Raw genomic sequence first — 14,837 nt, 5'->3', positions numbered from 1 at the left:
CAACCATCAAACTTGTTTGTATATGGTTCGAGATCGCATACGCCAAAAATCGCAAAAAACAAACATTCAAAGATCAAGTAACGGGACAAAACGTTTCGACAGTTATATACGAAAAATCACAATTTAATGGTTATTTTAACTCTGATTTTTATGATTTTTTACGGCTACACTCCTTGACCCTATATGAATACAATGAAAGAACTCAATCTTCAATTTAAAATATTTACACTAGTGGATACCACAAAATCTTACGTTATACTTAATGAAAATATAAATAAACTCTAAGTGTTAGTGAATCTATCATTTTGATGAAATACGCATTCTACGAAACTAATTTCAACAATCCAACCATCAAACTTTTTTGTATATACTTCGAGATCGCATATGTCAAAAATCGTAAAAAACAAACATTCAAAGATCAAGTAACATGACAAAACTTTTCGACGATTATAAACAAAAAATCATGATTTAACGGTTATTTTAACTCTGATTTTGATGATTTTTTACAGCTACACTCCTTGACCCTATATGAATACAATGAATGAACTTGATCTTCAATTTAAAATATTTACACTAGTAGATAGCACAAAATTTTAGGGAAGAAATAATTTAGTTTTGGAACCATTCATTAAGGTCTACAAAAGGTGACTTTGTGTGACGAAGACTGCCGTTGTGCAAAATTGTTTTGCGCAACGAAGGTGCGCCTTCTTCCCGCAAAGCTATTTTGCGTGACGAATGTACACCTTCGTCTCGCAAAGATTGCCATCACATAAAGTTCCGTTGTGTGAAATGTCTTTGTGTGACATTTTGTTGTCATCGTTGCGCAAACACACTTTGCGCGAGGCAATTTGCTCCATCGCGCAAGTGTGTTTTTGTATTAGTGATTTTTCCTTCACAGCAAATAAATCCTTCAACCACTTATTTCCATTGAGGTCATTTATATCATTCCATGCATAAAGCTATTCTTCCTCGTCCTCATACTCATATACTCAAGTACCAAAATCAGAAGCAAATTGACTTGACCTGTTAAGCACATGGCTAAAAATTTTGGCAGCATTTTGATATATTTGCCAAACACATAGGCGATGGTGAGATTCATTAAAAAATTATGACATTGCTTTAGCCATTGCAACAAATTGATCTGTCAATATGGTCTTTGGTTGCTTCCCAAACATTGTTTCCAAGAAAGTCTCAAATAGCCATGTAAAAGAATCAACACTTTCTTCATATAGCAAAGTTGCACCGAAAACTGCAGTTTGTTTATGATGATTAACACCAAGAATTGGTGCAAATGGTCTACCATACTCATTTGTCCTATACGTTGTGTCAAAAAAAAATGACATCTCCAAAGAGACCATAATCACTTATTGAACGTGAATCTGCCCAAAACATATTTGCGATCATGTCATCTTCATCATGTTGCACCGAGTAAAAACTAGATGAGTCATTCACTTGCATTTTATGAAAATATTACAATATTGCCCCAACATCTCCTTTTTCCATGTTTGTCTTTCGCTTTTGATATATGTAATTTCGATAATCTTTATCAAGAAACCCAAGATTCTCTCACCCACCAACTTCTCTGCTCCTCAATTCCATATTTGCTTTTATTGGTATTCCTGACTTATCTGCATCATCATCATGCGCCTTTTGAGCTAGGGCATCTTACGATTAATCTTCAACATGTGCTTCATAAGGGTTCGAACCAAAGCATGATTATGATTTGCATCAAAGGTAACAATCTTAAATTTTCCTTTCTTTTTAAGAAGGCAAGTCATGTGGGCTTGACGTCAACCCTTGAAACTGGTTGAGCATAAGTTGTACTTCAACTGGCTCGTCATTTCTTCGAAAACCTTGTCTTGAACAAGTGTACGTTACTTTTGTTACAATACCTGCATTGTTTTTTTTTCTTTTTCCAATGATGCTTCCTCACATCTAAACCCTTATCTCTAGCATACGTTGTAGTAATAATCGTATGCACTTTGTTTAGAACTAAACTCCATTCCAAGTTCTAGATCTCCCATTATTTATTTGCTTTTATTCAGCTGAAGAGGTCCCAAAGAACCATCATGGCTTTGAGATTGACAAGTAGGTGAAGAATTTGCACCTTCTAAATCATCTTCATCACTAGGTAATGACTCACTATCTAATCTTGGAGGTTCTTTGTTCTCCATAACCTGCAACATAACATTAATACCAGATACATGAAATATGCTCTCCATTATTCATTTGCTTTTATTTTGTTGTATCTCAAATATGTTCTCCATTATTCTCCATTATTCATTTGCTTTTATTTTGTTGCATCTCAAATATGTTCTCCATTATTCATTTGCTTTTATTTTGTTGCATCTCAATATGGGACGAAATAGAGCCCACTCAATACAAATATTGCAATTATCAAACCCAAAGCCATAAGCTTTGTGAAGAAAAACGGCCATCAAATTTCGAACGCAAATTTAAATCATACAAAACTGAAAACATACCATCAAATTTAAATCATACAAAACTGAAAACATACCTCTAGATAGGTTCCTAGGTGGATGGTCGTCGTTGTTGTTGCTTAGGAGTTTGCCATCGCTTCTCTAGGTGGATGGTGGTATGAGCGAGAAGGAGAGGTAGTTTGAGACAGAGAGGGAGAGGGAGAGGTAGTGTGAGTTGGAGGGAGATGGACGATTGAAGTCCTCTGTCATTGGGAGAATAGAAGCTATTAACCTTTGGGCTTCCAAGCGTGAACAAGATTTGGTTCTATTTTGAAAAAAAAATTACACATGTTAAATTCTTATTGTGCCATGTAGATTGGGCAGTGTGAAGGGTCCTGACTATTCAGGACTCAAGTATTGTCCATAATTTTATACTAGACTCACACGAGATTGAAACTTCTTACTTTTTTTTAAACAAATAATATTATCTACACTAAGAGAGTGGTGGAGTGGCTAAGCCTCACAATGGGCTTGCAATATTGGTTCAAATTCGTCTTTGGTGAAAATCGAACCTAAAACCTCTCGCTATAATACAAATGAAGAAGAATACTACTAGACTGTAGTACTAAATGGCTGAAACCTCCTACTTATAAGTGGAACAAAAATACATGTAATACAAGCCACTTAATACTACGATCTAGTGATATTCCTCTTTACTTGTAAGTGAAAGGTCTTAAGTTCTATTCTCGTCAAAAGCAAATTTGAACCACATTATTGCTAGCTTATTGGGAGGCTAAACTCACCCCCTCCTCCTTAGTGTAGATAAATATCGTTTACTAAAAACAAAAAAAAATACATGTAATACAAGTATAGTAGCATCGACTCGAATAATTGTAAACTAAAGAGAATGGTGGAGCTTATAAGATTCCTTAGACAATTAGTATTAGCCCTAGAGAAAATTATACAATAAGCATATAACAATTGTTGGAAACGACATGGCTCCAAGCTGCTACCATGGCAAGTTTATACTACTATATTAGAAATGTTGTCAATAATTGTTAAGTCATCTAACTGTACCAAGTCATTGAGAATGATCCATATAGATTAAACTGCAAGGTATTGAGTTGATCTGACCAAATAAAATCTGCACGTTATTGAGGAGGACTATACTAATATATTGGAAATGTTGGATATTGCTGTTTGCATTAGAAAATGTATAGTACGAGTCTCATAACATTAGCTACATAGGGAAATGATACAAAACTAACTTGGGCCATTCTCAAATAAAGGCACCCTTAAACACTATAAATGCTCGAGAAATGCTAACAACTTTCTCATTTCTCTTAACATTTTAATATTCTCACTTCTTATGCCACGTGGATTCTATTAGCACTATGAAATCGGCTCTAATACTTACATGTAGTTAATACAATCACCATCTCAATGATAAGATAAAATTGTATTAAATACATGTATAATGTATTCACATGAATATTATAACCGTCAAGCGGTGATATTATATACACATAATATTGTAATCAATCCCTCTTTTTATTCCCTTGTTAATATAATTAAAACTTTAGTTTGTCAACCAAAAAGTAAATAAAATTTTAGTTCTGCGTGCTAAATACTCGTGACGTGAATGGAAGTAAGAATGTTAAAATGAAAAGGTTGATTATACTCTCCTAATGAACGTGCAAAATCGGTTGATATATTTCCTACACACATTTCTCCAATCCACCAAATGATTGACACCATATTCGCTTTGTTGGCAAGCACAGCATCATACAAATAGTCAGTATGTCATTCTATTTCATCGTTAATTTTAATGCAGTCGAGCACATAGTTATTATGTCACAGTTGAATGACGTTGATGCCTAAATTTGCATCAGTGAACAATTCAGTAATACCTCCTCCCCTACATATTGTCGCGCGACTGTTGCCAACAACTTCTTGATCAAGAAATTATTGCCCTTGCAAGTTGCAACCGGAAAAAAATAATAATAATAATATTGTCCTCGATGGCAACACCAATAATGTGGGGGAACTACTATATGTGCATTTTACCTTCACATGAACACTTATGATTAAGACTTATTTTTAGCTACGATTGTTGTAACTTGATTTTAATCGCATTTTATCCTTTTAACTCAAAAGGTCGTGACTTTACTCATTAAAATGTAAAATTCACTCTATTTGGATATGTTTATGTTTCTTCTGTCAATAGCCATTAAAGTTGTCGACGTGTATGGGTAAAATTGTAATATCATAAGCTTATTTTTTTTTGCTACGCCCTAAGAACTCGATTTTGATACCGTTTTGCTCCTAAAATTCAAAAAGTTACCATTTACACTCTGAAATTCGAAATTCGCTCAACTTTGACTTGTAGATTATCTCTCTCTTCCCTAAAACTCAAAAGTCACCCCTGAAACATATGCGGGACCTACCACCCAATAGGACTATGTCACATGTGCCAATAAATTTGATTATAATCTCCACTATATTTTACATTCAATAATTAGAAAATATTAAATTTAAAAGAAGAAATTTTAAGTGTTGGAATATTTTTTTGGGTTGTTGTGCTTAAGTTGTAGAGATCTGGAAAAAAATAAGAAGAATTGATTAACCTGGTGAATCCAAATCAAACCCACAAAACGAAAAACAGAGTGATTTACTCCAATACCACATATAGCAAATCAATCTTACAGAAAGAGAGAAAGGCTAGGATGATAACGAGGAAGAGGAGTTCTCGGCGGCGAGATGGGGTCGGTAGTGATAGGATAAACGATGCTAGAAAGTCGTTTTCCTCCTTTTGGATTTGGTTCACCATTTTACCATAATACTAATTCCTCTTTTTTCACATACGCATTTTTTAATTTGCATCAACACATTTGATGGCTTTTAAACGGAATTAACATAATTAAGGCAATTTGAAGTGATTGAATTTTATGGAGTAAAATGCCAATTTTTGGCTTTCAGGAGGTAAAGTGAGATCAAATCGAGTTTTGGGTGCGTAGGTAAAAATAAACCTATGATATTATAATTTTACCCATTCATGTCAACAACTTTAACGATAATTATTTGACAAAAGAAACAAAAATATGGTAAAGCGGAGCGAATTTTGAGTTTCATAGAGTAATGTGTTGACTTTTGAGTTATAAGAAGTAAAGTGGGACCAAAATTGAGTTCCAAAAGGACGAAACTAAAAATAAGCCCATGACTATACCATTTCAAATGAATACACATAAAAAATAATGAACATAAAAAAAATAAAAATTGTTATTGACACTTCAAAAATCTCATTATGCACCTCATAAGTGTATTTTTCTTTCTAATTTTAAAACGTTTAAAGTGCAAAATGAGATTTTTAGAGTGTTAATAACAATTCTAAAAAAAATGTGGAAAACGAGAAAAATATGTTCATAAATTTTTTCCCACAAAGTTATGTTGAAAAGAAAAATTATACATGCCACAGACAAGTGAGATTAACATATAGAGAGATTATATTCACACACCCCAAATTACTTTTCTCACACATTTTTAATTTTTCATTATTTTTTACACACCACTAACACTTGATAGAAAAATATTAAAAAATTAAAAATGTGTGGGGGAAGTAATTTGGGATGTGTGAATATAATATTCCATATAGAGAATGATTAGTCAACGATATTTTAAATAAAATAATGGTATCGGTACTATTTAGTTTGAAAGTTGATACTACAATGCAATAACGTCTAAGTACTCGGTTGAATGTGCTTTTAAAATGATTGAAAGCGCTTTTGGTGAAAATGTTTTTTGAACCAATTTTTAGTAAAAATGCAAGTAAATTCTGGAAAAACACTTAAGGTGAAGCACATAATTGGTACTTCTTGCTATGACTTTACACCATAAAAGGCAACCTTGTTATCATAATACGAATGTTATTTTATGCAATTAATTATAACGTTACGTTAATTAGGTAACTTTGGATTGTAAATTTGAACAATTCTAGTTTGACCTTACCTCAATCATTGAATGTTAACGTCTTGTTGTAACATCATTAAGATGTAGTGTAATTTTATGTGTTTCCTATTAATAACCTACATCTATTATTGAATCAGACGTGAATGGTGTAATCATAAACGTTGTTATTGTAATTGAATAACATCCAAGTATAACAACTTACCTTTACACTTTAACATAACATACTCAATATAACTATCAACCTTGTTATAGTAATACTAACGTCATTATGCGTTATTAACTATAACTTTACAGCAATTTAATACTATTGTCTAGTGGCATTCATCTTCATTTGTAATTGAGAGGACTCAGGTTCGATTCTAGCCAATGGCGAATTTGAACCATATTATTGCTAGCTCATAGTGAAACTAAGTTCACCCTATCTCCTTAGTATAGATAATATCGTTTGTTAAAAAAACTATAACTTTACAGTACTAACGTTCAAATTAAATGATATCAATACCAATTTTTTTTATTAACGGCATCGTAGAATCCTTATAATTCGTGACAAAATTTGTTTCTAAATATAGAAAGTTTAGAATGTATAATAACTTTTTGAAATGCTAATAGCAACACTCTAAAAAAATATGGGTTTATAAGAATATGGTTTCAGATAAATAAAAAGATAAGAAGTAGGGTGGTGGAAAAAACTAGAAAGTGAAAATAACTTTAAGTTATCGGTTGTTAGTTTAAATTGTATGTACATTCTTTTTTTTATCCACATACTTTTTTTTTATCCTTCACATACTCGGTGTAATTTTTGTTCCTCGGATCAAATGAATTGAAGAATATCAAATGATAAAATTAATAGAAAATATGTGAAAAATAAAAAAATGTATGTGAATAACACTGCCCTTTTTTATACATTTTTTATTTCCCTATTTCTCCACTGTATTTCTCTGCTTTATCTCTTTAGAGATATGATAAGGAGACTTTCTCAAACGTAGAATTCTCTATAAACTTTCTAACATCTTATGTTTTTAACATAATATTTTATAATATTAATACGAAAGCAAACTTTAAAATGTGAGATAACATATGTTCATAAAGAATTTCACTTTAATATAGTCTCCTTCAACCATTCTCATCTCTCTAACACGAAATGGAAAATTACAGGGGGACCCCTAAAAACAAAAATCTCAATCATTATGAGGTCTAGAACTTCGTAAAGAGCACTAAAGCAAAACAATAAATAAGCCATCTTTCGAGTTTTCAAAAAAAAAAAAAAAAGTCATCTTTCGATAAGATTCATAACTTCATAAGAATGGGGAGCACTAAAGCAAAACAATAAATAAGCCATCTTTCGAGTTTCTCCCCCCCCCCAAAAAAAAAGCCATCTTTCGAGTTTCCAAAAAAAAAAGGTCATCTTTCGATAAGATTCATAACTTCATAAGAATGGGTAGCACCAAAGCAAAACAATAAATAAGCCATCTTTCGAGTTTCCCAAAAAAAAAAAAAAAAAAACAGCCAATCTTTCGATAAGATTCATAACTTCAGAAGAATGGGGAGCTGCCATATGCTTTGGCCGTAATGGCAAAATAATGTACATGTCAGGAAAGTCCTACTCTACTAGATAAGGACCGACAAGTAAGAACTCTTTATTTTATTTAGATTTGAAAAATATATTTTGTTCATTCAAAATAGAAAAAAAAAAAAAAATCTGCTAGGCATCACGGGCAAGTGGATCTGATTGAAAAATATTGATTTGAAAAGTTTAAAATTATAAAACTGTCACTTTTATCGCATTTTTTCATATCATATTTGAATTGGGTTGTTTTATTAACACCCCACATCTAAAATGTGTTTATAAAATTCCAATTTTGTCCTCCATTTTTTTAAGCCACCCCATCCCCATAAACAAATGACGGCTAAAAAGCTAGCTCGATGGCCGGGCCACCTGTATAAGAGGTACCTGTCATCGATATCACTATAGCCAAAAACCCCTCATGTCACGGAAGTTGACAGTCAAGACCGATTCTCTAACAGACCGAGAATTGCCCAACACTCTTGATTCACACAGCCCATCTCCCAATTCCCTATTACCTACCAGCAAGTGGCTGGTGATTGGATATATATATATATATATATATATATAGAGAGAGAGAGAGAGAGAGAGAGAGAGAGAGAGAGAGAGAGAGAGAGAGAGAGCATGGCGAGTGGGTGGGATTTTTTGCCCAGACAGTGTGGTCGTTGGCAACCGGCATAAGGGGGTGGATGGGGTTTATTTTGGACTTCAAAACTTAATTCGTCGGGTAAAAACGGAAGTTTAACTGAAAAAATAAAATTTTAGGATGTATTCATAAGATTGTGGGGTGTTAATAGAATTTACCCATTTGAATTTTCTTTTTGATTGAAATGAAACTCACATGTAATAGTGAATCTTACTTTTATTAAAATGATAATACAAATATGCTATAAAAATATAATAAATGTAACATTACTCTAAAAGTTGGAGAGATTTTTCAGTGCGACCATCACACAAGGCGGTACACCATGTGTATCTATGTAAATGGTTGGATATGTGTGTTAAAAAATTAATAACTTAAAAATTAAAATTCTTCACCACTTACATAAAAACACGTCGTGTACCATCCGTATTCCTGTCACAACTAAAAATTTTCCTAAAAGTTGACATGACTTCAAATAAACCCACTCACAACCTATAAATACACGCAATTTCTAAGATATGATCATCCTACGCACATTTCATCCTCATATATCTCCCACCATGAATGATTTCATTTCTCCAACCCACAAAATCATTAACACAATATTAGCTTTGCTGCTGGTTCTCTGTGGTACATTGAGAATAATCGCAGCATACATTAAGCAAAAGAAGAGGAATATCATCAACAACCCAAAGACAGAACCCATGTCGTTGCCCAAAGTCCCTCAACCCACAGAAGCATGGCCTCTCATAGGTCACCTCCATCTCCTACATGGCAAAGACCCTGTTGCCCTAATCCTTGGCGCCATGGCAGATAAACTCGGTCCAATCTACTCACTCAAGCTTGGTCCGCACCAACTAGTGGTTGTGCTGAGCGCTTGGGAACAAGTAAAAGAACGCTTCACAAAAAACGACATTGTTTTTGCCACACGACCGACTACAGCGGCCGGCAAACACTTGGGTTACAACAACGCCATTTTTGCCTTGGCCCCGTACGGATCCTACTGGCGCGACATCCGGAAGTTAGCTACTCAGGAGTTTCTGTCAGCCCAAAAAGTTGAAATGCTTAGTCACGTCCGAGCCGAAGAAGTTGACTCGTTTATAAAGAAATTGTTCGATGTGGTGGGATCTTCAGGCCTCACCACATCGCCCACCACTTCCCCAGTAGTGGTGCATTTAAGCGAGTTAGTGGAGCACTTGATGTTCAACATTAGCGTGAGGCTTATTGCTGGGAAGAGATTTTCGGATGGCGAATACAATGAAAAAGGCAGTGAGGCTTGGCGTTTCGAAAAGGCTATGCAGAAGGCTATGCATCTCCTTGGCAATTTTGTTTGGTCGGATGCTATGCCATGTTTTGAATGGCTGGACAGCTTGTTTGGGCCTGTGAGTTCCATGAAACGCACGTTTAAGGAACTTGACTCTGTGCTTAGCAGCTGGCTTGACGAACATCGTTCTCAAGAAGGCAAGACCGGTAATAGCACCGGAGTCGAAAGTGACTTGATGGATGCGATGATATCCAACTTTGGAGAGGAAGCTGTCATTTCTGGCCATAGCTGTGATAACGTCGTCAAAGCAACATCACTTGTAAGTTCTCTAAATTGGAGGCAGATTTTCTGCCTTCCCACTTCCCGTACCGTCCTGTTTTGTGTGGTCACGGTTAAATCACATCAATATTTTATATATATTTTTTATAAAGATAATAAGACAAAAATAAATAATAATATAAAATATTAACGTGACTTAACTGTGACCATACAAACAGGAGAGCACGAGAATATGAGAGGGTAGAGAATCTACCTCTCTCTAAATTTGGTTTATATTACATATCAAGGAACACTCTATGTAGTATTATATAGACTTAAAACATGGCTTTAGCGTACAAATCCACCCAAGATATTTACAACTCTTTAATTAAACACGAAATGTGATTTATATATTTCGTAAACTTGTCACACTATATCATTAGCTGTTACACTTACACAATAATTTTCATATAATATTCAGCGTGCTTTAAAATATTTTAGGGCAAAAAACTGTTTACTACCCTTATGTTTCGTGGTTTTCAACATTTAGTACATCAAGTTTTTTTCGTCCCAAAGTCATACCTAAAGAAGTGTAAGTTTTGGGACAGTCTCATACATCCGTTAGTCAAACTGTTAAATCTGCCGTTAACAGTGACGTGGCGTCTATGTGGACAATGACTGGCACCACGTGGAAATTAAAAAAAAAAAATATATATATATATATATATTATAAAATAATAAATTAATTAATTAATTAAAAAAAAAACGTTTTTTTTTTCTTTCTTTCTTTCTTCTTCCTCCTTCCTTCTTCTTCTTCTTCTTCTTCTTCTTCTTCTTCTTCTTCTTCTTCTTCTTCCTCTTCTTCTTCTTCTTCTTCTTCTTCGAATCTTCGAATCTTCTTCGAATCTTCTTCGAATCTTCTTCTTCGAATCTGCCTAGGTTTTTTTTTTTTTCTTCTTCTTCCTCCTTCTTCCTCCTTCCTTCTCCTTCTTCTTCTTCTTCCTTCTTCTTCCTCTTCTTCGAATCTAGCCAGTTTTTTTTTTCTTCTTCCTCCTTCCTTCTTCTTTCTCCTTCTTCCTTCTTCCTTCTCTTTCTTCTTCTTCTTCGAATCTGCCCAGTTTTTTTTTTCTTCTTCCTCCTTCTTCCTTCTCCTTCTTCTTCTTCTTCTTCTTCTTCTTCTTCGAATCTGCCCAGTTTTTTTTTTTTCTTCTTCCTCCTTCCTTCTTCTTCCTCTTTCTTCCTTCTCCTTCTTCTTCTTCTTCTTCAAATCTGCCCAGTTTTTTTCCTTTTTTTTTCTTCTTCCTCCTTCTTCCTCCTTCCTTCTCCTTCTCCTTCTTCTTCTTCTTCCTTCTTCTTCCTCCTTCTTCCTTCTCCTTCTTCTTCTTCTTCTTCTTCTTCCAAATCTGCCCAGATTCGGTTTTTTTTTCTTTAATTTTATAATATATATATATATATATATTATTTTATAAATTTTTTTTAAATTTCCACGTAGATGACACGTGGCGCCCAGTCATTGGCCACATGGGCGCCACGTCACAGTTAATGGCAGACTTAACAGTTTGACTAACGGATGTATGAGATTGTCCCAAAATTTACACTTTAGGTATGACTCTGGGACGAAAAAAAATTGATGTACTAAATGTTGAAAACCACGAAACATGAGGGTAGTAAATAGTCTTTTGCCCAATATTTGATACAGTGGAGCATAATAGATTTTTCAGATTTTCACTTACACACTGCTAGTTCTATCTAATGATCATAAGTATATGAGTTTTTATCACAAATGGTCCATGAAGTTGACCCTTACCATCAAGATGGTCATTGAAATTGAAAATCAATCAATAGAGTTCTTGAAAATAGGTGTCACAAATTAATGTGGTTCTTTCGTCACAATTCTGTTAAAAATTCTGTTAAGTGCTGATGTGGCATATAAATAGGTTCTATAAGTTTTTTTTCACACAAATGATCATTGAAATTGACCTGCAACATCAAAATGGTCATTGAAATTGACCCTCAACATCAAAATGGTTCCTTAAATTGAAAATTGATTAATGTAATTAATTATAAAATACTCCCTTAAGATTTGAGGTTACTTTAAAAAAAGGCCCAAGTTTTTTTTTTTTTGAACTTATTACTTGAGATATTAATCTGTTAATTAACCGTTGAGGTCACACTAGATTAGATTATTTGGGTCTTCCGCCAACTGATTTGTGGCAAAATGCGAACCTATCTATAAAACTGAATGGGCCCATTTTTTAATTTTCGCCACACATGCGGCTATCGAAATGACTGACAATTTGAAGTCTTACATGATCAAGGTCTAAAATATCAATATTATCCCGATATTTTCATCAAAATTTTCGTGTTTTTGGACTACCGATATTTTCGATATCATCGATATTTTAGACCTTGATAGGAACTCTATATGGTACTAAGTCACTCATGTATCTTACCATGCAATGTATAAAGTGTAAAATATTGTACTAATTCATTATATATAAATGATTATGGTATGTTTAAACTTCTTTAATTAATTACTACATATTTTCTACAGTCACAATGTTTGTCAGCTCGCTATATAATCAACTTAAATCAGTTAAATCCATCATGCAATGCATTTCCTTCCAATTTTTTGTAATAAACTAATAGATAATTGACTAAATAAACATCCTGCAAAGTTTCAATAAAAATTTCCAAGTTTTTCTTACATTTTCCGTGGTTTTTATTCAATTTTTATCAATATCGATAATATCCCGATATTTTCATCGAAATTTCCGTGTTTTTGGACTACTGATATTTCCGATATCATCGATATTTTAGACCTTGTGCATGATTGCATCCTGATCCCTCCCTTGGTCATCCTTCAACATCAAGTATTATTTTTTCAATGAGAAATTAGGTTCACATTCTTTTTTTTGTTATTCCATTGATTAAAATCTTATTCATTTTTAATTTTTTATTAAGGTTCTTAGGTATTAATAACATCATTAATTATTTAAATAATAAAATATTTTTATTTTTAAATATATTCCTTTAGTGTTAAAAATGTTACAATTAGTATATTTATATTTATGGCTAAATTTTTTTATCATATATTTTTATTTTTAGTTTGTACCTATTTTTAATTTGTACCAATTTTTTTTCATTTTTAATTTGTACCCATATATTAGTTTCTTTTTGTGCACATATTTTTTAAAGTTTTATTTGTGTTTGTACCCATGTGTATACCGTCACGTGACATTGTATATTTAATCAATTATAGAAAAATTACATATGGTATATTTATGTTTTATGCCTAAACTTTGTATCATATATTTATATTTTTAGTTTGTACCCACTTTTAATTTGCAACATTTTTTTAAATTTGTAGTATTTTATTTTTTTAGTTTTAATTTGTACCCATGTATTAATTTCTTTTAGCGCCTATATTTTTTAAAAATTCATTTGTACTCATAATTTTTTAATCTTTTATCTGTATGCTAATTTATTTATAATGTACCCATTCTTTTTTATTAATGTACCACTTTGTTATATGTGAAATGTACCAATTTTTTTAACACTATGGATACATTCTTTTGCCATTTATTATTTCTTATTTTTACATAGTTTTTATCCATTTATTCAATCAAAATGTTTGAATTAGTTTTTCTCCATTTATTCAATCAAAATGTTTGAATTTTTTTATTGTAACCATTTCTAATAGTATTATAATAAGGGATTTTAAATTTATAGGATTATAAATCTCATAAAATATCAAACAATTAATGTCAAAACTATAAAAATATAAATATTAATTGTAATATAATGAGGTGTACAAAATCAAGGGACTTTGATCAAACTTTGAATACCATTAAGGTTTTAGTAAAAAAATGTTAAGAATTAGGGACCGCATCCAAAGTATCCATTCTTTAAAACAGTGTTTCTCTTTTTGTTTTGTCTTCCTTAATTGGCAGATTCTCATCATAGGTGGCACAGAAAGCACATCTGTTGCACTAACATGGGCACTCTCCTTACTACTCAACAACCCAGGTGCCCTAAAATATGCCCAACAAGAATTGGACATCAACGTAGGAAGTGACAGATGGGTTCAAGAATCCGACCTCCCAAAGCTCAAATACCTCCAAGCCATTGTCAAAGAAACCCTACGCTTATACCCGTCTGTCCCAATCACCGTTCACGAGGGCATGGAGGATTCTCATCTCTCTGGTTACTTTGTCCCCAAAGGCACCCGTATAGTGGTCAACTTATGGAAATTGCACCGGGACCCGCGTGTGTGGGCCAACCCTTGTGAGTTTCACCCTGAGAGGTTCATGACCGACAATGCTGACGTGGACTATTTCAAGGGTTTTGAGTACATTCCGTTTAGCTCGGGCAGAAGGTCGTGCCCTGGTGCGACACTAGGGTTGCATGTGGTTCAGTTGGTTCTGGCTCGTTTGGTTCAGGGGTTTCATATGAGCAGCATGGGTGATGAGCCGGTGGATATGCGTGAAAGGGTGGGTCTTGCCCTTATGAAAGAAAATCCACTAGAGGCTTTTCTTGCTCCACGTCTTCCTCTTCACCTCTACGGTTTTACCTGTGAACGACAGTGTCTTTAAACGTACAACCTCATAGTTTTAGAAGGCAATTAACTTCGAAGTTATTCTGCATGTTGAAATTTGAACCTTGATGCTGGCATGCATTAGTTCATATATATTGTTAATAAGTATATGATCCAAATATATA

The 14,837-nt window shown here is 33.4% G+C and overlaps 1 protein-coding gene across 1 annotated transcript; it reads left to right on the top strand.

The window, feature by feature from the left end:
- The first annotated feature begins 9,136 nt into the window (after positions 1 to 9,136).
- Positions 9,137 to 14,822, top strand: LOC103429931 (dimethylnonatriene synthase-like). Its single transcript, XM_029108957.2, has 2 exons — positions 9,137 to 10,176; positions 14,069 to 14,822. The coding sequence occupies exons 1-2, from the start codon at positions 9,154 to 9,156 to the stop codon at positions 14,708 to 14,710; spliced, it is 1,665 nt and encodes a 554-aa protein (XP_028964790.2). The 5' UTR covers positions 9,137 to 9,153; the 3' UTR covers positions 14,711 to 14,822.
- Positions 14,823 to 14,837: the final 15 nt, after the last annotated feature.

Source organism: Malus domestica, chromosome 10, assembly GCF_042453785.1.
Source record: "Malus domestica chromosome 10, GDT2T_hap1".
NCBI lineage: Eukaryota > Viridiplantae > Streptophyta > Magnoliopsida > Rosales > Rosaceae > Malus > Malus domestica.
The sequence above is the reverse complement of the archived record's forward strand: the minus strand, read 5'-3'. Positions and strand labels throughout refer to the sequence as shown.

Excerpts from the sequence above, each read along its gene's own strand:
- LOC103429931 (XM_029108957.2), top strand. The coding sequence starts at position 9,154 with ATGAATGATTTCATTTCTCCAACCCACAAAATCATTAACACAATATTA. Across the intron at positions 10,177-14,068 it reads TCGTCAAAGCAACATCACTT|ATTCTCATCATAGGTGGCAC; the intron begins GTAAGTTCTCTA and ends CTTAATTGGCAG.